At 47.8% G+C, this 21,751-nt stretch overlaps 1 protein-coding gene across 8 annotated transcripts in view; it reads left to right on the top strand.

Moving 5' to 3' along the window:
• DISC1 (DISC1 scaffold protein) overlaps positions 1-21,751 on the top strand; it is a 433,479-nt gene that overhangs the window by 98,493 nt on the left and 313,235 nt on the right. For 7 of the 8 annotated variants that reach the window (XR_006270956.1, XR_006270957.1, XM_043477124.1 and 4 more), the window contains one exon: positions 20,001-20,959. Coding sequence is in view for 6 of the 8 variants with exons in the window: in XM_043477125.1 (XP_043333060.1) it covers positions 20,001-20,959 (959 nt within the window). In the remaining 2 variants the exon portion in view is untranslated. Of the gene's footprint in view, positions 1-7,046; positions 7,313-20,000; positions 20,960-21,751 lie in introns of all 8 variants that reach the window. The other variant, XM_043477123.1, reaches the window with a different exon arrangement.

Here is a 21,751-nt window from a genome sequence, read left to right as displayed (position 1 = left end):
CCTTGGGCTGAGCACTGGGCCCTGGGGTTCCGCTTGCTGCCTGTGCCCCCAACCCTATCCTAGCACACTTCTCAGAGTTGCCTTGCTCTGGGGCCTCTCTGGTTGTGAGTGTGCATTCTGAGATAGGAATCTAGGCATGAAGGAAGATTTCTTGTGGAAACAGTGGTAGGTTGATATTTGACTCCAAGAAAATGGTTTGTTTTATAATTATATATATGAGTATATGTGTATGCATGCATGCGTGCTTAGTCACTTTAGTCCTGTCTGACTCTTTGTGACCTTATGGACTTATAGCCAGCCAGGCTCCTCTGTCCATGGGATTCTTCAAGCAAGAATACTGGAGTAGGTTGCCATGCCCTTCTCCAGGGGATCTTCCCTATGTACGTCTATATAATTCTGTAAACTTTTCCTTCATACACACGTTTTCTGTCAAAGTTTCCTTGGCTCGCAGGTCTCTCGGGGAGGCTGAGCGTTCCTAGAAGCACCTGGTGGCATTGCCTGCATCCTCATGGATACTGCCATGATGGAGAATGTCAGAGGCCCATGCGCACCATTGGTGTGCACCCTTCAGAGGCTTTCTGGTGGAGGGCTTGCCCTGTCCTTGTCTTGTCTTCCAACCCTAAGGGTCCTTCTTTGTTCCATTGCCGCCCTGGGTGACATCTTTTCCCCTTAAGCTGGATTTCCCTTGTCCTGGTGTCACTGAACCAAACTTGGGTTTACTCACTGGCACTCTGTAAAGCCGATCTACTGACACTGGGTTGTGGTGAAGGAAAGTAGTGTTTATTGTAAGGCGCCAACACAAGGAGGATGGGTGGCTTGTGCTCGAAAGTCCTGAACTCCCCAAAGCATTTTTAAGTGCCAGGTGAGAGAGGGGTGTTTCAGGGTATGTGATCAACTGCTGTTCAATTATCTGGTTGGTTGATGGTGGTCAGTCATTTGGTGCCAGAAGGTCTGGGGGCTATGTGCTCATGATCATCAAGCAGCAATTTCTTCCATTTGGTGGTGGTTTTAGTATCTAAAAAACTCAGAAAGTATGCTTGAGATACTGTTATCTGGGTACTACAAAGAGAAACTACAGCAGAGGATAAACGGTGTGGGGCGGGAGGGGTGTCTGTCCCTGGGAGTACTCCATAGGGTCCTTCTTGGTTACACTGGTAGTTTGAGTGTATGGCAGGTATATTATAGTCCTCTCCCTTCTCCTCCCATTGTTTAGTTGAATTATTTTTCTTTGTCATAGCATATAGTAGTTATATGAGTCTCCTCCGTTTTGAAACCTTTTCCGGTCTTAATTAACTCTAATCCATCATGTTGGAGAGCATAGGGCAAAGGAAAGAGTCCCGCATCAGGGAGCTGGGACCCTCTAGCCAGCCGTCCATCCAAGACTCGGGGCCCTTTTGCCCAGACCTGTCACTCACCAGCTATGAACCCACTTGCCTCTCCTACCTGTCCTACTTCCAGCCTTCACCTGCAAACAGGGAAATTAGGGGAGTCTTTTTCAGATCTTCTGGGTGAAATCCAGAAATCTATGTCTACCACCTTTCCCCTGATTTACTGGACTTGACTTATTGTTCTTCAGTCACTCAGTCGTGTCTGACTCTTTGCAACCTCGTGGACTGCAGCACGCCAGGCTTCCCTGTCCTTCACCATCTTCTGGAGCCTGCTCAAACTCATGTCCATTGAGTTGGTGAGGCCATCCAACCATCTCATCCTCTGTTGTCCCCTTCTCCTCTTGCCTTCAGTCTTTCCCAGCATCAGGGTCTTTTCCAATGAGTCAGTTCTTCACATCAGGTGGCCAGAGTATTGGAGTTTCAGCGTCAGCATCAGTCCTTCCAGTGAACACCCAGGACTGATCTCCTTTAGGATGGACTGGTTGGATCTACTTGCAGTCCAAGGGACTCTCAAGAGTCTTCTCCAACACCACAGTTCAAAAGCTTCAGTTCTTCACTGCTCAACTTTCTTTATAGTCCAACTCTCACATCCATACATGACTACTGGCAAAAACATAACTTTGACTATACAGACATTCCATTTAAAGTTATTATAAATGATTAGTTGTATTCCCTGTGTTGTAAATATCTTTGTAGCTTATTTATTTTATACATAGTAGTTTATACCTCTTAATCCCTTACCCCATCTTGCCTCTACCTCCTCCCTCTCCCCACTGGTAACCACTAGTTTGGACCCTCCAAGTCCAAATGGCATTGTAATTATTGTAAATGGCATTATTTCATTCTTTTTTTTTATGGCTGAAAAGGATTCTGTTGTATATATGTACCACTTCTTTATTCATTAACCTGTTGATGGACACTTAGGTTGCTTTCACATCTTGGAAATTTGCAAACAATGCTATGAGCATTGGGGTGCTCTATGTTTTAAATTAGCGCTTTTGTTTTTTTTCAGATAGATACCCAATAGGGGAATTCCTGAATCATATGGTAGTTCTATTTTTAGCTTTTTGAGGAATCTCTAAACTGTTTTTCATAGTGGCTGCACCAATTTACATTGCCACCAACAGTGTTTGAGAGTTCCTTTTTCTACATATCCTCACCAACATTTGTTATTTGTGTTCATTTTGATGATAGCCATTCTAATAGGTGTAAGGTGACACCTCATTGTGGTTTTAATTAGCATTTCTCTGATGATTAACAATTCTGAGCATCTTTCCATGTGCTGTTGACCATCTGTATGTCTTCTTTGGAAAAAAAAGTCTATTCAGACCTTATGCCCATTTTTTATATTTGGTTGTTTATTTTTTTTGATGTTGAGTTACATGAGCTATTTATATATTGTGGATATTAACTTCTTACCAGTCATATCATTTGCAAATATCTTCTCCCATTCAGTAGTTGTGTTTTCATATCATTGATGGTTTCCTTTGCTGTGCAAAAGCTTTTAAATTTAATTAGGTCCCATTTGTTTATTTTTGCTTTTATTTCTTTTGCTTTAGGGGACAGATCCCCCAAAATATTGCTACGATTTATGCCAAAGAGTGTTCTGCCTATGTTTTCTTCTAGGAGTTTTATGGTTTTGGTCTTACATGTAGGTCTTTAATCCATTTTGAGTTTATTTTTATATACGGTGTTAGAGAGTGTTCTCATTTCATTCTTTAACATAATATCTCTTAATTTCAAATTCTTTTTCATAACCTTGAGTTTGTACTCTCCTCCCATCACAATTACTGTTTTTAATATCATGTTTTACATCAAATTGTTTTTTGTGTCCCTTAACTGCTTATTGTGGATATGGTGACTTTAATATTTTTGTCTTTTAACCTTCCTACTAGCTTTGTGTATGGATAGTTTTGTATCTTTACTATATGTTTGCCTTTACTGATGAGGCTTCTCTTTTGTAATGTCCGTGTTTCTAGTTTTAGCTTTTTCTTTTTAACTTTAAAGAGGTTCCTTTATCATTTTTTGTAAAACTGGTTTGGTGGTGCTGAACTCTTTTAGCTTTTGTTTGTCTGTAAAGATTTTGATTTCTCCATCAAGTCTGAATCGGAACCTTGTGAGTAGAATATTCTTGGTTATAGATTTTCCCCTTTTGTTACTTTAAATATATCATGCCATTCCCTTTTGGTCTGGAGAGATTCTGCTGAAAAATAAGCTAATAGCTTTATGGGAGTTTTCTTGTATATTATTTGTTGCTTTTCCATTGCAGCTTTTTAATATTCTCTCTTTAATTTTTGCCATTTAAATTACAGTGTGTTTTGGTATGTTTTTCTTTGACCCCATCCTGAATAGAAGTCTCTATGCTTTCTGGACTTGGGTGACTTTTTCCTTTCCCATGTTAGGGAGTATTTCAGCTATAATGTCTTCAAATATTTTCTCAGGTCCTCTCTCTCTCTCCTCCTTCTGGGACTTCTGTAATGTGAATGTTGGTATGCTTGATGTTGTCCCAGAGGTCTCTTAAACTGTCTTTTCTTTCTTTTTTCTGTTCAGCTTCAGTAATTTCCACTGGTCTGGTCTTCCAGACCACTGATCCATTTTCCTATATCTTTTAGTGTACTGTTAATTCTTTCTAGTTTACTTTTCATTTCTGCTATTGTATTCTTCATTTCTGTTTAGTTGTTCTTTATATTTTCTGACTCTGTTAAAAACTTCTAACTTCTTGTTCTGTGCATCCATTCTTCTCCCAAGTTCTTTGATCATCTTTATGGTTATTCTTGGAAGAGGCATGGCAACCCACTCCAGTACTGTTGCCTGGAAGGTATGGACAGAGGAGCCTGGAAGGCCTCAGTCCAGAGGGTTGCACAGAGTTGCACACGAGGGAAGTGACTTAGCATGCACTCAGGATCATTCCCTTGAACCCTTTACTGGGTAGACTGCCTAGCTCCACTTCACTTCATTCTTCTTCTGGGCTTCTCTTCTTTATGGAACATGGTCCTCTTTCGCCTTTCCCCCTAGCTTGCTGTTTTGATTTTTATGTATCTGGTGGTTGTGTTTCCCAGCCTTGGAGAAGTGGCCTGCGGTAGGAGATGTTCTGTGTCCCAGCAGTGCATTGCCCTCTTGTTGCCCAAGCAGTATGCTCTAGGGCTTCCTTCTATGAGGGCATCTTGGGTCCTTCTATTGTGGGGGGCTGACTCTGTGGGTAGTCTGGTAGGCTTGGTTGGCTCCCAGTTTGATTGGTTGCCAGGATCTGCCTTGTATGAAGGCTGCAGGCCACTTGTTGGCAGAGGCCAGGTTGTGGGGTGACTGACTGCCAAACCCAGGAGGGCCCCAGGGCCACTGCTGGCCCACTGAGGGGTGGGGTCATGGTTTGGAGACTCTGGGACAATTGCCACTTCGTTGGTGGGTAAAGCCAGGACCTGGGGTTAGTGCTGGGTCTGCTGGTGGGCAGAGCTTGTCTTGAGTCTGGTTGTAGGGCCCGGGACTCACTGAAGTGGCGTTGGACTGTTGGTGTGTGGGGGTCAGTTACTAGACATAGTTGGGTACAGGATCAGGGGTGTCCTGCTAGTGGGTGGGGCCAGAGTCCAGTCGGCCCCAGTGGGCAGGTTGGTTCCACGGGCCCTGAGACTGTGGTTTTCTTGTGTCTGGTGTCTGTCCCCTGGTGGGTTAGGCTGGTCTGGAGGCTGGAGCAGGCTCCTTGGAGGGCTAGGCTGGCGTCCAGGGACTGGTGCCTGCCCACTGGTAGGTGGTTCTGGGTCCTGGGCCCTCCAGGGGACAGGCTGTGTCCAGAAGTATCTGTGGCTCAAGGAGTCTTAAGGCAGCTTGTTCGCTGGTGAGTGAGGCTATGTCTCTGCCCAGTTAGTTGCTTGGCTTGAGGCATCTCAGCTCTGGTGCCTGTAGGCTGTTGGCCCAGCGCAGGGCTGGGTCCTGGGGCTAGTGAGCTAGAGGGAGGATTCTACAGTGGCTGGTGCTGGCACCAGTGCCCAGACGGTAGAAGAAAGAGCTCACCCCAAACACCTGCCACCACTGTCTGTGTTCCCAGGGTGAGCTGCAATTGTCTCCTGCCTCTTTAGGAGACTCTCTGAGAATCAGCAGGTAGGTCTGACCCAGGCTCCCTTGAAATCACTGCTTCTGCCCCGGGACCCAGAACACGTGAGATTTTGTGTGAACCCTTTAAAAGCAGAGTCTCTACTACCCCAGCTCTCTGAGATGCCCTGCTGGCCTTTCAAAGCCAAATGCTCTGGGGGCTCATCTTCCCAGGCAGGGCCCTCGGACTAGGGAGCCTGATTTGGGGCTCAGACCCCTCACTCCTTTGGGAAAACCTCTGCAGTTGTGATCACAACCTTCTCCAGCTTGTGTGTTACCCACCCAGGATGGGAGGAGGGACTTGACTATGTCAAGAGTCCATCCCTCCCTAGCTGTCTTGTGGTATTTCGTTCTTTATGTCTTCTAGCTGTGGGAGGTATTTTTCATTGCTGATTGTCCCATAAATATAGTTGTGATTTTGGTGTGCCCATGAAGGGAGGTGAGCTCAGGGTCCTTCTGCTCTGCCATCTTGACTGATCTCTCTCTACTGTCTTTTTCCTTTTATTAGTTCTTGCTTAAATAAAGTTAGTTGGACATGATTCACCTTTTTAATAAAGCATTTGTTTATTTGGCTGCATCGAGTCTTAGTTGTGGCATGTGGGATCTCTAGCAGACTCTCTAGCTATAAATCATGGGCTTAGTTGTTCCCCTGCATGTGGGATCTTCGTTCCCTGACCAGGGCTGGAACCCATATCCCCTGCATTGCAAGCTGGATTCTTACCCACGGGACCACCAGGGAAGTTCCAGACACGATTTACTTTGAATAAGCCGTGTAGGCTCCCTCCATTTGTAAGTGTTCATATAACATCCCTGTGATTAACCTTTGGCAGCTCATCTGGTGTGTGTGTCCTGCACATTGATTTGCAGTTGCTAGGCTTCAATTTGCAGGAAGGATCTATTTCCTTTTTTAGAACCCGGGAGGGTGCTTTTGTGTTTCCAGTCTGTTGGAGTATCTCCTGTTCTCCCAGATTTCTTAAAGAACACCTCAGCAATTGTCTGATCTCATTTTCACGTTCCTTCAGTTAATAAGTGAATTAAAGCCAATTTATTATCCAAGATTGCCTCATTTGTTTCAAAATAGCCTGTGTACAGAGGAAGCTCTATTCCCTTAGTGAGAGTTAACTCAAGGTTTAAAACCCATTCTAGAGAAAAACAGACTCATCTAGTTTGTTTTTGCTATTAAACACGTTTTTAAAAAAGGAATCGGCCTTTGGTATTGATGGAAGTTGAGAAAAATAGCTCAAAGACTGAAAAGGTAAATGAAGAGAGAGAGGGGCAAAACCCTTGATTCTGAGTGTTCAGAAAAAAGTGTGAAATGTCATTCTTTCCCTTAATAGTTCCCTTAAGGAACATGAGAAAGTTTTCAAAGCAGTGGCTGGTTGAGGCATGCACATGGCAAGGATTTCTGTACCTCTAGGGGAAAATATAGATCAGTTAAAATCTTCAGGAGTTTCTTATATTTGTCGGAAATTGCTTACAGACGTGTGATATCTTTCTGATAATTTGGGAATTTCCATGAACTTCTGTGCTTTCATAGTCACCCATTTATTTTCTCTCTGCTGCCTTCTACCCTAGTAGGAAGATAACAAGAGAAAAAACAACAACAACAACACAAAACTAAGTCTGAAGCAGCGGACTGTTGGAAACACTGAGTAACATGAATAACACTGTTCAGGAAAATTGTAAGATGCTATTAGAATAAAACGATGTCTTCCGGTGCCCAAGAACTTGAGGAAAGAAGCAAATTTTTTGAGCCTGTGTCACCACTAATCACAAACTCTGATGGGCTTTTGAAAATACACGTCAGTGATTTTATCATATCTTCAGAACCGTCCGTCAAGGTATGGGGATTATGCCCTTTATTTCTTTATTTTCGGCTGTTCTGGGTCTCTTGCTCCCCGCGGGCCACTTTCTAGGTGTGGTGCACAGGCTTCTCATTGCAGTGGCTTCTCTTGTTGAGGGGCATGCACTGGAGTGTGCGTGGACTTAGTAACTGTGTCTCGTGGGTTTACTTGCCCTGAAGCATGTGGGATCTTCCCAGATCAGGGGTCACACCCATGTCCCCTGCATTGGCAGGTGTATTCTTAAGCACAGGGCCACCAGGGAAGTCCCTTGGCTGTTTTATACACAAACAAACTGAAGCATAAGTGGGCTGAGTCACTTTCTCACGTCACCCAGATGGGAGCTGACAGAATCCAGCTCTTGTCTGTGCAGCCAGATCCTTTCTGTGAGTCTTGAACTGGGAACCTCATACCTGACAGACGAGGTTAGTCATCCTTGGAGGAAACAGGGCTTGTCTGTAGACGTCGTGGCTCCAAGGTGACATGGCTGCAATGTCCAGAAGGCAGGACTGGAATGTGCTCATAAATACAAAACTGACATCTTACGCACCGTGTGGGTCTAATCTGGAGAAAGATGCTAACACAGAGGTGCTCCCCCGCTGGGGAGTGGGGAACACTGACCAGGAGCACAGAGGACGAAAGCACTGTTTTCACCCTCCTGGGCCGGGGGAGAGGGTGGGGACCGGTGGGAACCTTCCTGTCTGCAGGGCAGACAGGCAGCTCCGCATCGTGGTCCATGTGAGGCCAGATGTGGCTCAGAGCAAAGCTCTCGAGGGCCTCTCTGTTGTGAGGAGATTGTTAACAGCCTCCAGCTGAGAAAACCAAGTTCAAAGAAGGTTTACTTTGACAAGCCAAGGAGCTCTGAGGGGCAGAGGTAGGTTCAGACTCTCTTTTTTAAAAAAGTATTTATTTAATTTATTTTTGGCTGCGCTCAGTCTTTGTTGCTGCACGTGGGCTTTCTCCAGTGTCCGGGAGCGGGCCGACTCTGGAGTTGTGGCGCTGGAGCGTCTCATGGCAGAGGCTCCTTCTGTCAGAGAGCATGGCCTCCAGAGTGCAGGGCCTCAGAGGCTGCAGCACGCGGTCTCAGGAGCTGCAGCTCCCCGGCTCTAGAGCACTGACTCAGTAGTTGTGGCCCATGGGCTTCGTTGCCCTACAGCATGTGGGATCTTCTAAGACCAGGGATTGCACCCACGTCCCCTGCATTGCCAGGCAGATTCTCATCCACTGTACCACCAGGGACGTCCCAGACTCTCTTGAGAATGTCATTCTTCCTCTTGCAATTCTTGTTATTCCTGGGATGCTGAGCCTCATGAATGATTGACTGTGGGGCCTGGTCCCGTGGGTGGCTTGAACTCCTGTGTGTGCCTGCTGGGCCAGCGCATCCCTTGATGCACACGCAGCTCTCTGGGAAGCCTGGACTGCAGGAATGATTCCCCGGGCGACCTGGCTCTGTGCTGGCCTGGCCTGACTGTGATATCTGGGGGTGTCATCACCATGCTCTGAATGCCAGCCTCCAGGGGAGCAGCCAGCATCTCTGGCTCTTTGCCCCCCTTGGCAGATGGTCCTGATCTGAGAGTTTTCTGTGATACCCCCCTTGATAGTAGTGACTGGTGGAGACACTAGAATCTCATCTTTATAAAAAAAAATCACAAAATATATCTCATTTTGAGAACAAAAGCTTTCAAAAGGAGTTGAGTGAAGATGTTTAGTTGCTTTCCACAGTATGGAAACATATTGATATAACCAAAGCACACTTGAGATATTTAAGCATCAAAGCATCCATGGAGACTTATGCTTAAGAGTAAAATGTATTGCTTTGTTCGAATTGATTCCAGAGTGAAGAGGCACTCCAAAGGCAAGAAGACACAAGGATTCTGTATAATTAGTTTGTGCTGTGTGAATGTAAATGGGTACTTGAAAACAGTTTGCTCTCTTAAACATCCTAAGTATTCCCCACTTCTGTCTTCCAGAAAGTAGGACTGTTTAAACAAACCCCTTCTGTGTAGGGGGTGCAGAGGTTAACTCCAGTCCAGCCCCTGCCTAGTTTTCATCCACTCCAAATGCTAATGGCGTTTGAATCAATCGGAAAGATTTGAGCTTCCTGGATGGAGAGATGGCCTCTTAAAACTTGGATGCTATATATAGTATCTCAATATGAAGTGAGACTAGAAAAGTTTTATGAGAGAAGAATCCTCAGGTGCAGATGAAAGACAATCATATTCTGCTGTAAAATATTTCCTTACATCTAAGACCCAGTTAAGTGACAGGTCACCCTCAGCACCCTCCCCCATGCTCACAGTGGCTTAGAGCATCTTTATAACATAGGGATCATTTAATTTCTTCACACCAGGGCATCAAGTATTTCCACTGGAGTGTGGAAAAAAATACCAAATTTCCTCTCGTTTTCTAGTAGGAAACCATAGAGCAGACATTTGCTGCTTATATCATTTTTAAGGACAGGCATTTAAAGTGGCACAAACCTTTGATATGGGCTTAAATTCTGAGTATTATAAAAATTTAGTGCGAAGTAGAGACTTCCTAGAAGGACAGGCTACTACTTATGTGTGAAGGGCTGACAACTTAAGAGCATTTTTTAATAAACACATCTCAAATTTGGCATGCAAGACGGGGCATTTAGAAAGCCATGAAAATAAGCCGGTGCATAAAATACAGCATTAAAAAGGTAACTGTGAACTTTACAGATGGACAAGTCTGAGCAAAGCTCTCTTTTGTTAGGGTGGATGTGAGAGCTTACGGTTCTTTGCTGCAAAAATAAGAACAGAAACTTGCTTTGAAGTAACAGCTACAGAGAGGGCTCCTTCTGGTTCATCCATATTTTATTAGGGTGGCAGTTAAAAAATTCATTAGCGACACCCATCTGGAGCTAACAGCACTCTTGAGAGGGTTCAGATGGTGATCGGATTTTTGAGTCGCACTTTGCATGGAAAGAAAAAGACAATCGTTTATGAGAATTAATAGTGCTGTGGAGAGAGGCTGCGCAGTGATTTCAGAGCAAACCCTTTCACAGGCTTTATGAGTCTCTAGTTGCTAAATTCCTCTACTACTTGCTTCTTCTGGAGGAAGGAGATCCAGGGGTAAAAAGGAAAGAAAAGAGAACTCAGGACATTGGATCAGAGAGTTGGGCAGGTATTGGCCAACGAGAGTGGGTGGGTTAAGTGTCTAGGGATACCATGCTAGATGCCGTGTGTATTGGCCTCCAAGAACCTCCTCCTGCTCTGGTTTATCTTTACCTTAAGTTCTGTCTACAGGGCTTCCCTGGTGGCTCAGATGGTAAAGAATTTGCCTGTAGTGCAGGAGACCTGGGTTCAATCCCTGAGTCGGGAAGATCCCTTGGAAAAGGGAATTGGTTGCCCACTCCAGTATTCTTGCCTGGAAAATTCCATGGACAGAGGAGTCTGGCAGGCTGCAGTCCATGGGTTGAAAAGAGACACGACTAAGCGACTAACACTTTCATTTTCACTGCCTACAGGGGGCCATGTCCAGGTGCCTTGGCTTTAAGATGGTATTTTTGCTTTATTCCTGAATTGCAAGTAAAAATAGCTTTTGAATGATTACTCTGTGCCAGGCTCGGCAGAGGGCAGTGAAACGCATAACCTCCTCTATTGTCTCAGCAATGCCATGAGGTGGAGCCCCAGGTGACAGACCAGATAACACAAGCGGCAGAGTCGCAAGTAACCCAACCCAGCACTCACTTGGAAGTGGCAGAGAGAAATTTTAAATGCAGGTTTTCTGTCTCCAGAGCCCATACCATTTCCTACTGAAAAACACATGTCCATAATTTGTGTGCGGGTATGTACATGCTTTTTAAATAAGCTTTTTATTTTGGAATATTTATAGGAAAGTAGTAAGGATAATACAGTTTCCTTCACCCAGGTTTCTGTATGCTAACATATATAATATGTTATAATATATATTATATATTTGCTATTGTCCAGTTGCTAAGTTATATATGCCTGACTCTTTGTGACCCCATGGATTGTAGTCCACCAGGCTCCTCTGTCCATGGAGTTTTCCAGGCAAGAATACTGGAGTAGGCTGCCATTTCCTCCTCCAGGGGATCTTCCCAACCCAGGGATCGAACTGGCATCTCCTGAGTCTCCTGCATTGGTATATGAATTCTTTACCACTGTCCCACCTGGGAAGCCCTGTATGTGGTAGGATAATTAAAACTAAAAAATTAACATTGGTACAATGAGCTAACCTACAGCTTTTATTTGAGTTTCACCAACTTTCCACGAATATCCTTTCGTTGTTCCCAGATCTGATCCAGGATCCCACACTGCATGGTGCATGTGTGGGTTTGACCCTTAAACACCAAAGTGGGCTGAATGTTGAAGCATGTTTGGGCCCTGCCATCCTGACTGCAGACGGGGGAAGTGAGAAAACTGCCGGCCTCCCAGGCCTTCCTCATGGGTGGTCCTGTGGAGGGGGGGAGGGGGGGCCAGGGGTGCGGGTGGGCGGTGCCCAGGCCTCCCATCATCTTATAGAAAGTGGAAACCCCATGTGGGGGAGGAGATTTAGAACAGATGGAGACAAGTTTTGAATACAGATCACACTTGGTCCGCATGTAGTGGGCAACAACTACAGCTGCATTTCAAGAAACGAAAGAGGAAGATTCTGCAAAGAAACATGATCTACAGTGCTGTGAATAAGTTCATGATAGGCTTGAACTCCCAAGTGTTCCGGGAGATTATTCAGGACTCCCCCATAAAGCAGAGGCTCCCAGTCCCACTGCCTACGGGGTCACTTAGGGAGCCTCCAAAGGACTCAGGCCTGAGTCCCTCTTCCCAACTCTGTGATGTCATCAGCCTGGGTTGTGGCCTGGACTGTGGAATTTTTAAAAGATGCCATTTAAAAGTGACTCTAACGTGCAGCCTTGTTTGGGAGCCACTGATCCAAAATCTCAGCATTTCAGCTGCAGAACTAAAGCCAAGGATAGCGGTGACAGCAGCTGGACACACAGGCTGTGTTGGTGTAAGTGGTGTCCCCCACCCAACACCTTCTGGAATCACCAGTGGCTTCCCTCCCTTCTGGTTCTTTCTCTCCGACCCCTCCCCTCCTTCCAGAATTCCTCCTTAGCTGGCGCTGTCCTTTCTCCAGGCTCTTCTGTTCTCATCCATTCCTCTTCTCTCCAGCACAGGTCCCTGCCTCGTATTGCCTCCACCTGGAAGCCCCCCACGCTTGCCCACAGCCTGCCGTCCCTTCTTCCCCAGTGGCCTTGCCTGCCAACTCTCAGTGACCCTGAGAAAGAATTGTGCCATTCCCGTATACTTGCTGTTCCCTCTACCTGCAGATTCTTTACTGACTGAGCCACCAGGGAAACTCGTGTCTACATATAATCTACATTCCCATACATACTTGTGTGTGTACATGCACACATGCATGTGTCTTTTTATTACACTCTAACATGTGTGCACCCATAAGTACGCATGTGTGCGCGCACACACACACACACACACACACACACACACACACACACACCCTGGTCCTCCCTGCCCACTGATGACACTGTTGAAAATATACTTCCTGTTGGACTTCTGATTTTAGCCCCTGATTTAAGCTTAGGTTCTTGAGGATGAGGCTGGCTTGTGTTAGGTATGGGGAGTTTTATATGGATATGTGTATAATGGTAGAAGCTGACAAGGAAAAAGAAAGACATTTTTGACTTAATGGATATTTTTAAAAATGTAGACATCTTGGTAAACTAGTTAGGATGATTCTGAAGGATTCTTTGTAGAAAGATTGAGAATATCATTTATCTGGCCCTGAAATATTTCTTTGCCTAAATGTTTCTTGGGGACTTTGCTCATGGTCCAGCAGTTAAGAATCTGCCTTGCAATGCAGGGGACGTGGGTGCGATCCCCGGTCGCGGAACTAAGATCTCACATGCCACGGAGCGACTGAGCCTGTGTGCTGCACTAGCCCATGCTGCAGTGGAGAGGGAGCCCAAGCAACGCAGTGAAAGATCCTTCATGACCTCATGAAGAGCCCATGTGCCACAGCTAAGACCCGGCACAGACAAAGAGCTAGTCCTGCTGCAGCTGGATGCAGCGGCTGGCTCCATCCTGCCACCTGCCTCAACAGAGGGTGGTGGAGGGTGGGCAGCGTGCCCATAATGCTCAGAAGAAAGTGTTCTCCCTGCCCGTTGTCGCCAAGAATCCTGGAGTGGCTGTGGCGCAGAGCGGGATGCAGACATCAGGAGGACGGTGCCTCCTGGCGCGGTGCCCTCCTGCTGTGTGGAGGAAGCTACGGGCTTCCTTTGCCCTGGGTTTGGGGCCTCCTAACTGCTGTCCTTGTGTCCTTTCTTGTTCCTGTCTGGTCTCTCCTCCACAGAGGGAATCTCGGAAAACATGCAGGTCAGATCCCGCGTCTTTCCATCCAGAGATCACTCTCAGGACAAAGAGCTAGTCCTGCTGCAGCTGGATGCAGCGGCTGGCTCCATCCTGCCACCTGCCTGTCACCAGGGTCCCCCCCTGCCCTTGCAGCTCTGCCCCTTCCTCTCTCAGGATCTTCCCAGCAGCCTCCCCCGTGGCCTCCCTGCCGCCCGCTCACTGTCAGATCCCATCTAAATGTCACTCCAAGACCCCACTGACCAAGCCAGGGCTCTGTTACGTGGCCGGGCACCGCCAGGCTGCCCGTCCCCCTCCCCGTCTCTGTTCCTCCGTGTGCTTGCGTGGTTGCCACTGCCCACTCCCAGGAGGACGGGGGCCCTGAGCACTCCCCACGCTCCCTCAGGACAGGGTCTGGTTCCTCTGAGAGGCAGGCGCTCAGAGGGGCGAGACGTGGGCGAGGTTTAGGGAGGTGCCCCTGAGGATAGAGGAGGGGGCAGGGAAGCTTTCCTGGAAGACCGGGAAGGAGCGAGTCTCACTGCCCAGGAGGTTCTGGTCAGGCTGACGGGGGGCTCTTGGGCCCAGGTTGCTTGTAAGAGTTGTCCTGTCTCCCCCGGAACGGTCTGTGTTCACCCTATCCTTCCTTTAACTCCAGGAGGTGAGTTTTGGGGTAGCACATACAGTGAGGAGTACTCTGGAGCTAAGAGAGCCCTCTGCTTTGCTGAAAGGCAAAGAACTGTCAGGTTAACCAGCTGAGCCAACTGGGCAACTCCACTGTGTATGTGCTCAGGCGCTTCAGCCGTGTCCGACTCTGTGTGGACCCCCTGGACTGTAGCCCGCCAGGCTCCTCTGTCCCTGGGATTCTCCAGGCAAGAATACTGGAGTGGGTTACCATGCCCTCCTCCAGAGGATCTTCCTGACCTAGGGATCGAATTCATGTCTCCTGCATTGGCAAGTAGGTTCCTTACCACTAGCACCACCTGGAAGCTCCAGATAACTCCACTAGTTAACTTCAAATGGAATTCTCTGTCCTCTGTGGTTGAGTAGTCATTCCATCTTGGGACAGTTTTTGTACATGACTTACATCCCGTGCTAGATCGTAAGCAATCTGGGGTCGGGGGTGGTGTCTTGCCCTTGTCTGCATCCCCATCCAGTATCCTGTGTTCAGTGAGGACTGGTTTTGTTGGCGTGGATTGCACAATTAAAATGGAAGCGCAGTAAAGCTTGATTTATTTTTCTCTAGCACTTGTCTCGCTCACCAGATTCTTACTACAGTGACCCCGAGGCACTTCCAAATCCCCAGGTGCCCTCTGGACTGTCTGAGAAAGAGGAACTTGTGCTTAATGTATATGATTGGATTCTGGTTCTTGGAAAACAAGTTAATCCTCAGGCTTGTGTGGTTTCTTTATGATCCAGAACCTTTGGTTAATCTGAACATTTTATAAAAGTCTATGCCTTGACCGTGACAAATAGGATTAAAATTCCTTCCATGAAAAGAGTATATTCACTTACGTTTCCACTGTACACTTATACACAGGTCGTGTTTTGTGAAGTCATCATGTTGTATTTCTCTGACTATTCTACACATCCTCAGCAGTGCCTCCGAGTCCCTGTGTTTCCCCTTCAGGAGGCAGAACTGCTTTCCCCACGGGGCCTTAGCATCACCGAGCAACTTTCCCAAACCCACATGAGCATTTTGTGTAGATTTTAACTTGGGTATTGGCTTTAAGGTCTTCCAAGTAAATTCATGAGTATGTTTTCTTAAATTGCGTAGTTTAGATTTCCTAGTCAAAAATGAATATGATTTGGTCAATGTATATTAGATGCCTTCTCTGTATACTAGGTTGGCGGGGGGCTGTTGTAAGGATCTCATGGAGCTTATTTATAGCATAAATTGAGAACAGTTTATATACACCAAAGAGAATAACTGACAGAGCTGGGTGTTAATAAATAGGGAAGAGGAGTGATGTGGACTCTTGGTGAAGGCCTGTGAGCTGGGTAATCTGGATGAGGTAGCTGATGGGGGAGGGGTTGGATGGATAAAGGGAGAGTCTTAGAGGTGGGGCAGGCAGGATCCTTGCTGACAGGGCTGGTGACATTGGTTTCTCCAATTTTCTGCGTAAATTATGTAAGCAGATGCTCCTGGGTAACTTATCTGGGCTGTGTGTGGGAGCCCCGTGACACCTGGGCCGAGTCGAAGCCCTCATCCTTCCCTCCCTTCAGTCTCAGAGCTCACTGGGTGGATAGGGTGGATTTGAGATCCCACATAAGCAGGGACCTGCCGGTTTGCGCCGTGGAGAGGAAGTAAGAGGACTGTGCTCCCCTCCCCTAGAGCCTGCTGTGGAGTGTGAGGCTGCAAGGGAAGGAGACAGCTGCTGAGGCCCTGCCTCCGTCTCAGCCTGTCTGGGGCCAGCTGGGCAGACTGGAGCCCTTTCTGGGTTTACACAGAACAGAGGGCACAGCTGGCTTCAGGTCCCTCCCTCATCTTGCCACAGTCAACTTCCTGCCCGCTTGAACCTGTGTTCCCAGAGCTGACTACAGCAGGGTGCCAGAAGGACTCTTTCTCTCCAAGGTCTGATGCATTAGAAGCCTTCCTCAACCGCAGGATGTGAAGGCTGGGCCTGGATGTCAGGGTGGATTTCAGGCAGGGTAGATAAGTAACAGTTGGTTTCTGGCTAGAGGGATGGGGCTTCCCAGTTGGGAACCCTCCTGCCAATGCGGGAGACTTAAGAGATGAAAACTCGATCCCTGGGTCGGGAAGATCCCCTGGAGGAGGGCATGGCAACCCACTCCAGTATTCTTCCCTGGAGAACCCCATGGACAGGGAGTCTGGTAGGCTACAGTCCATAGGGTCACAAAGAGTCAGATATGGCTGAAGAGACTTAGCATGCATGCACAGAGGGACATCAGGTGCGCAGGTGTGTGTTAAGTTGCTCAGTCGCATCCGACTTTTTGCAACCCCAGGGACTGCAGCCTGCCAGGCTTCTCAGTCCATGGGGATTCTCCAGACAAGACTACTGGGGTGAGTTGCCAGTTCCTTCTCCAGAGGGACATCATAAATGTCCTCAAAAAAAAAATTTTTTTTAAATAAGTGGAAAAAGGTTTCAGAACAGCTGTGTGCTCCATATGGGTTTCTGATACCCCTTCTGGCTCATTCCACAGGTGCCCTCCAGATCCAACCCTACTAGCTCCTCTGCCCTCTCTGGAGGCTTAGGATCGATGGCGTGTGACAGTCTCTGTTTCTGGGGTTACATTCTGGGAAGGCTCACACCTGGGGGGATGTCTGGCGTACAGGAGGATTCAGGGGCTGGACTACCCCTGTTCCCCACCCCTACCTCTCAGCCCCTCATTTGATGAACACTGTGGCCTGACAGCATCTTACAGGACACCCCTGCCCCCCACCCAGGAACTCGGGCTCCCATTGGGGAACTGCTTGGATAGCAGCTGGGCCAGGCCTGGGGAGGTTCCAGACCCTTGGTTGAGTAGCTTTAAGGAGGGCTACTCAGACCCAAGGGCCTACAGGCACTTGAAAAGAAGTGAAATTTCAAACAAATTATTTTCTACTTAACGTTTCCCGTTTAACTTCAGAAGGGTTATTTGTGTGATTGGACTTGCATAAAAAAATTAGTTTAAAGCCTCTTTAAGCCAAAAGACAATACAGATTTCACAGGACTCCGTTTTGAAGGTATGAAATTGCTGAATAGTTTTCCTTTGGTAATTGAAGCCAGAGTTCAGTGTTCTCTCTGCTTCCTTCTGGATTCCTTGTTCTTCGAAAAATATTTTGCCAGTTTTACAGGCAGAGGAGAGTTAGTTCTTCTTGGCATCCCTCTGCCCTGTGCTGACTACCTCCAGGTGCAGGGGACAGCCTCAGATGGCAAGAGCATTGAGGGAGAGGATGGGTCTCCTTGGGATCACAGAGCATGGTGACCCAGTTTGGTCTATTAAAAAATTTTTCTTTATTGAGGTGAAACACATATAACCAGAATTACCCTTGTAACCATTTTCAAGTGTACAGTTCAGTGTAATTACGGACGTTAGCATTGCTTTGTTTCTGTCACCCTGTCCATCTCCAGAACTTTGTTGTCTTCCCAGAGTGAAGCTCTGTGCCCCCTGAGCACTAGCTCCCAACATCCGCCTCCCTCCAGCCGTCTGCCTTCCTCCAGCCCCTGCAACCATCTTTCTACTTTCTGTCTCTATTAATTTGACTCCTCAAGGTATCTCATATAGGTGGAATCAAACACACTTGTCCCTTTGTGACTATCTTCTTTCACTGAACGTCATGTTCTCAAGATTGAGGTTCATTCATGTTGTAACAGGAGTCAGAATTTCCCTTTTTTAAATAAGGCTGAATAATTTCCCATCCTGTGGACAGACCATGTGTCATCCGTCCATTTGTCAAGGCTCTCTTGGGTTGTTTCCACCTTTGTGTATAGTGAATAATGCCACTATGAACACAGGGGTACAGTTATCTCTTTGAAACCTGATTTCAATTCTTTTGGGTGTATACTAAGAAGTGGAATTGCTGGACCATGTAGTAATTCTATTTTTAATTTTTTGAGGAATTTCTATACTCTTTTCAGCTATACCATTTTACATTCCCATAAGTGCACATTCCCATAGAGCACACTGGTTTCAATTTTTGCACATCATCATCAACACTTAAATTATTTTCTGTGTGTGTGTTCAATAGTAGCCATCCTAGTGAGTGGTCCAAAATGATGTATTAATGATTCCTTCTGTACATTTTCTGCAGCTTTTTGTCATGTTCTTTCCCACCAATTCAAACCTTGATGGAAGAAAAGAAAAATAAGAAAAAAGAAAAAATAAAACCTTTCTTTGACTTCTTGTCATTGCAAGTTGTCATCCTAAGTGGTGTCGTTGGAGGTAAAGGATATAGAAAAAGCATGTGATTTGGGGTCAGATGGGCCCCAGTCCATCCATCCATCCATCCATCCTACTTTCCCTCCATATATCCTCGCACCCGTTCATTTATTCACCATTTATCAAGCAACTTAAAGGCAGGGCGTGGTCATAACACAGTGGGATCCTGGATGCCTAGCGCTCTCTGTTTACCTGATGAAGGATCTGAGGCCATCTGTATTCTGGGAAGTGGGGCAGGATGTGTGGACCCAGTAGGGGTGGGGAGCTCTGCTCCAATTCTCAGCACAGGCTGCCCTATACACACAGCTGTGCCTCACGTTGTCTGCTCTTGCGTCTTCCATCCAGTCTGATTCGAGTTTTCCAGGGCCCAAGACTCAGCCGCTTGCAGGGGTTTGATTTCTCTGAGCCTCAGTTTCCTTAACTGAAAGAAATGTTACAATTCCTGGTTGATTCACATGACTTTGGTAGGGAGCTATGGAAATTAGCACAGATGAGGATATGTCATGAGTAACGAGGTGCTACAAAATATCAAAATAGTAACTGTTAATAACACTTTAATCACAATTATTGTTAGTGCCAGGCACTGTTCTGAGGGGGTCTGCCTATAGTAACTCATTTAGTTTAATGCTCACCACCATCCTAGGAGAGAAGTACTGTTGATATCTCCGTTTTTCTGATTAGCAAACTGAGGCACAGAGAGGCTAAGTAACTTCAGAAATGTCACACAGCAAGAAATGGCACAATGTGGTTTGAACTAGGCAATGAGGTGCCGAAACTCATGCTCTCAGCTGCTATAGCATCATGCCTCTGAGAGGCATCAACAATTTTACTGTCTCTATCCTTCTCGCAAAGCTGGGAGGGGAACACAGCCCCTGGTTTGGAGAACACATCAAAGAGGGCCTCCTGTCATTCACTGTGAAATGAATTGATGGGCATAGGGTCTCAGGCAGCTCTCCACGGTCCGTAGGCATGCAAAGCCATGGAAAACTCAGGTAATGAAACCATACGTATATCTTAAGAGTAGCCAGCATAGGTGATTGGCTCTCATTCTGAGGAGTGCGCTGGCATTCGGCTTCAGCTCCTTTGCTTTCCAGGCCACTCCAGGATGAAAGCGCTGATGCACCTGAAAGATCAACAGGCAGGATGCTGGAGGCTCAGAAGGAACTGCCGAGGTTGTGCTTGAGACATGTTAGCATAATAGCCGTGTCAGCTGCTCTGCTGAACAGAGGAGCTGGGAGGCTGGGCTGTCTACACACCCCAGGGGTGCTTCCTGAGGATCATCAGTTTCTTTACCAGGTTGGTCTGGTGACCACTGAGCCAGCATCTCTGTTTGACAGATGCCCAAGGGATGACCTCTGAGCCCAGGGTTGTTCTCCATCCCAGTTCTGGCTGAGCCAGGGACATGTGTGTGTGTGTGTGTGTGTGTATTTATGATGATGTTTTCTCTTTCTCTCCAGGCAGCCAAGATCGCTCACCACCTGCAGCGTGTTTTCGGAGGAGGCGGCTGGCACGGAGGCCGGGCTACATGAGAAGTGCAGCTGGGCCCAGGATCGGGTTCCTCTCCTCGCCAGTGGGCGCTCCGTTCCGGGCCCAGGGTGGGGCATGTGGCGAGGAGTCTCAGCGCCCTGAGTCCAGGGCTGGAGGCCAGTGGCGAGGTCGCTCAGTTGGGAGCCTCATTCCCAGGAGCACGGCTGCCTCAGCTCTGGCCTCCGTGGGGCATCGAGAACCGGCTCTGACGGCCGTGAGAGGAAGTCCAGGGCTCCTTGGGGCTCAGTCCCGAGCTGGCACTGCCCTGCCCCATAGGCTCAGCAGGCTGTGTGGCCCCAGGGCCACTGGCTGTCGAGGGGAGTTGCCGTCCATGGACACTCGCGAGGCCCCGAGCCCTTGCCAGGAAGCCTGGAACAAAGGCTGTCCATCCCCGGAGGACGTGAGTGACACCAGCTGCAGCCTCGGGAGTGGCCCCCAGGCCCCCTCCGTCCCTGCCAGCTCTCAGGATGTCTTTACCTCCAGCTTTAGTTTCATTCGCCTCTCCTTGGGCTCTGCTGGGGAGCGGGGAGAAGCAGAAGGCTGCCCACCCTCCAGAGAGGCTGAGGGCCCTCATCAGAGCCTGGAGGGGATGGAGGCCAAGGCTGCCAGCTCAGACGGACCCCACGATCATCCTCGGCTCCTCTCTCTCCCCTTCACTCTCAAGGCTTCTCAGAGCCTGGCAGACACTTCCCAGACCTCTGGGGGCAGCCCCGGGCTGGAGTGCCAGACTCTTCCATTGTTGGACACGGACGCTGCCTCCTCCTGCTCCCTGGATCCTTTGTGGTTTGAGGCCAGCAGCCCCGGGGATGCTCACCGGTGGGACCCCCTGCTCAGCAAATGTGAGCCAGCGCTGCTGCACTGCCTGCAAGGCCAGCGGAGATGGCTGGAGGTGGGTGTCTTACCAGCCTACGGGCCTGGGATGGTCACGGCTCAGGTTAGTTCTGGGCAGAGGGCCAGAAACGACGCTTCTGGGGTTGACTGATTTCCCACTGGAAAATGCGGCAGCACCTTTGGTGGCTGGCTGCAAAAAGATGTTTCTGCACTCCTGCTTCTTCTCTTTCAGCCTGAACTCAAATCTGTCTCATTTTCTCTGTCCCTTACATGCTCAGGTTTGTTGTTTGTTGGGCCACAGGCTCCTCTGCAGTTTCTGGCATGGGTGACTCCTGTTTGGCTCAGCAGATTTCTTCTTTGAAGTGGGAGGTCGGGACCAGGGAACAAGGGAGATGGAGCTGGCTGGTGTGTGGATGGACTGGGTGATATAGAGGTGGTGATGCTCCAAATTGGGGGCAATCCAGAGTCGCTTCTGCATTTATAGCTCATCTCCCACTGTAGCCGTGGGAGCTCCTGACATGGAATCGGGGGCTTTGTTTCTGGTCACTAAACCTCTCAGCCCCTTAGTTTCCTTTTTTAGAGATGATAACACCACACAGGGTTATTCCGTGGTTCGGTGGGAATGTAAGTGCTTTGGAAATTAGGATGGACTGTATAGATGTATGTCCTGACATTGCAATGTTGCTGGCCACCCAGTTATCTGAGGGGTGGGTCCACCTTGGAGTAGGCAGGCTTGTTCTACCCTAGAAAGTTCCCAGAGAAACCCGGGCAGAGGTGCTTTGTGGTGTGGTGACCCATTGACTCGTCCTGATGAAAAACTCTTTTCCTTCTGGGGTGTGCATGCATGTAT

This window comes from Cervus canadensis, chromosome 8 (assembly GCF_019320065.1).
Source record: "Cervus canadensis isolate Bull #8, Minnesota chromosome 8, ASM1932006v1, whole genome shotgun sequence".
NCBI classification, from domain to species: domain Eukaryota; kingdom Metazoa; phylum Chordata; class Mammalia; order Artiodactyla; family Cervidae; genus Cervus; species Cervus canadensis.
The sequence above is the reverse complement of the archived record's forward strand: the minus strand, read 5'-3'. Positions and strand labels throughout refer to the sequence as shown.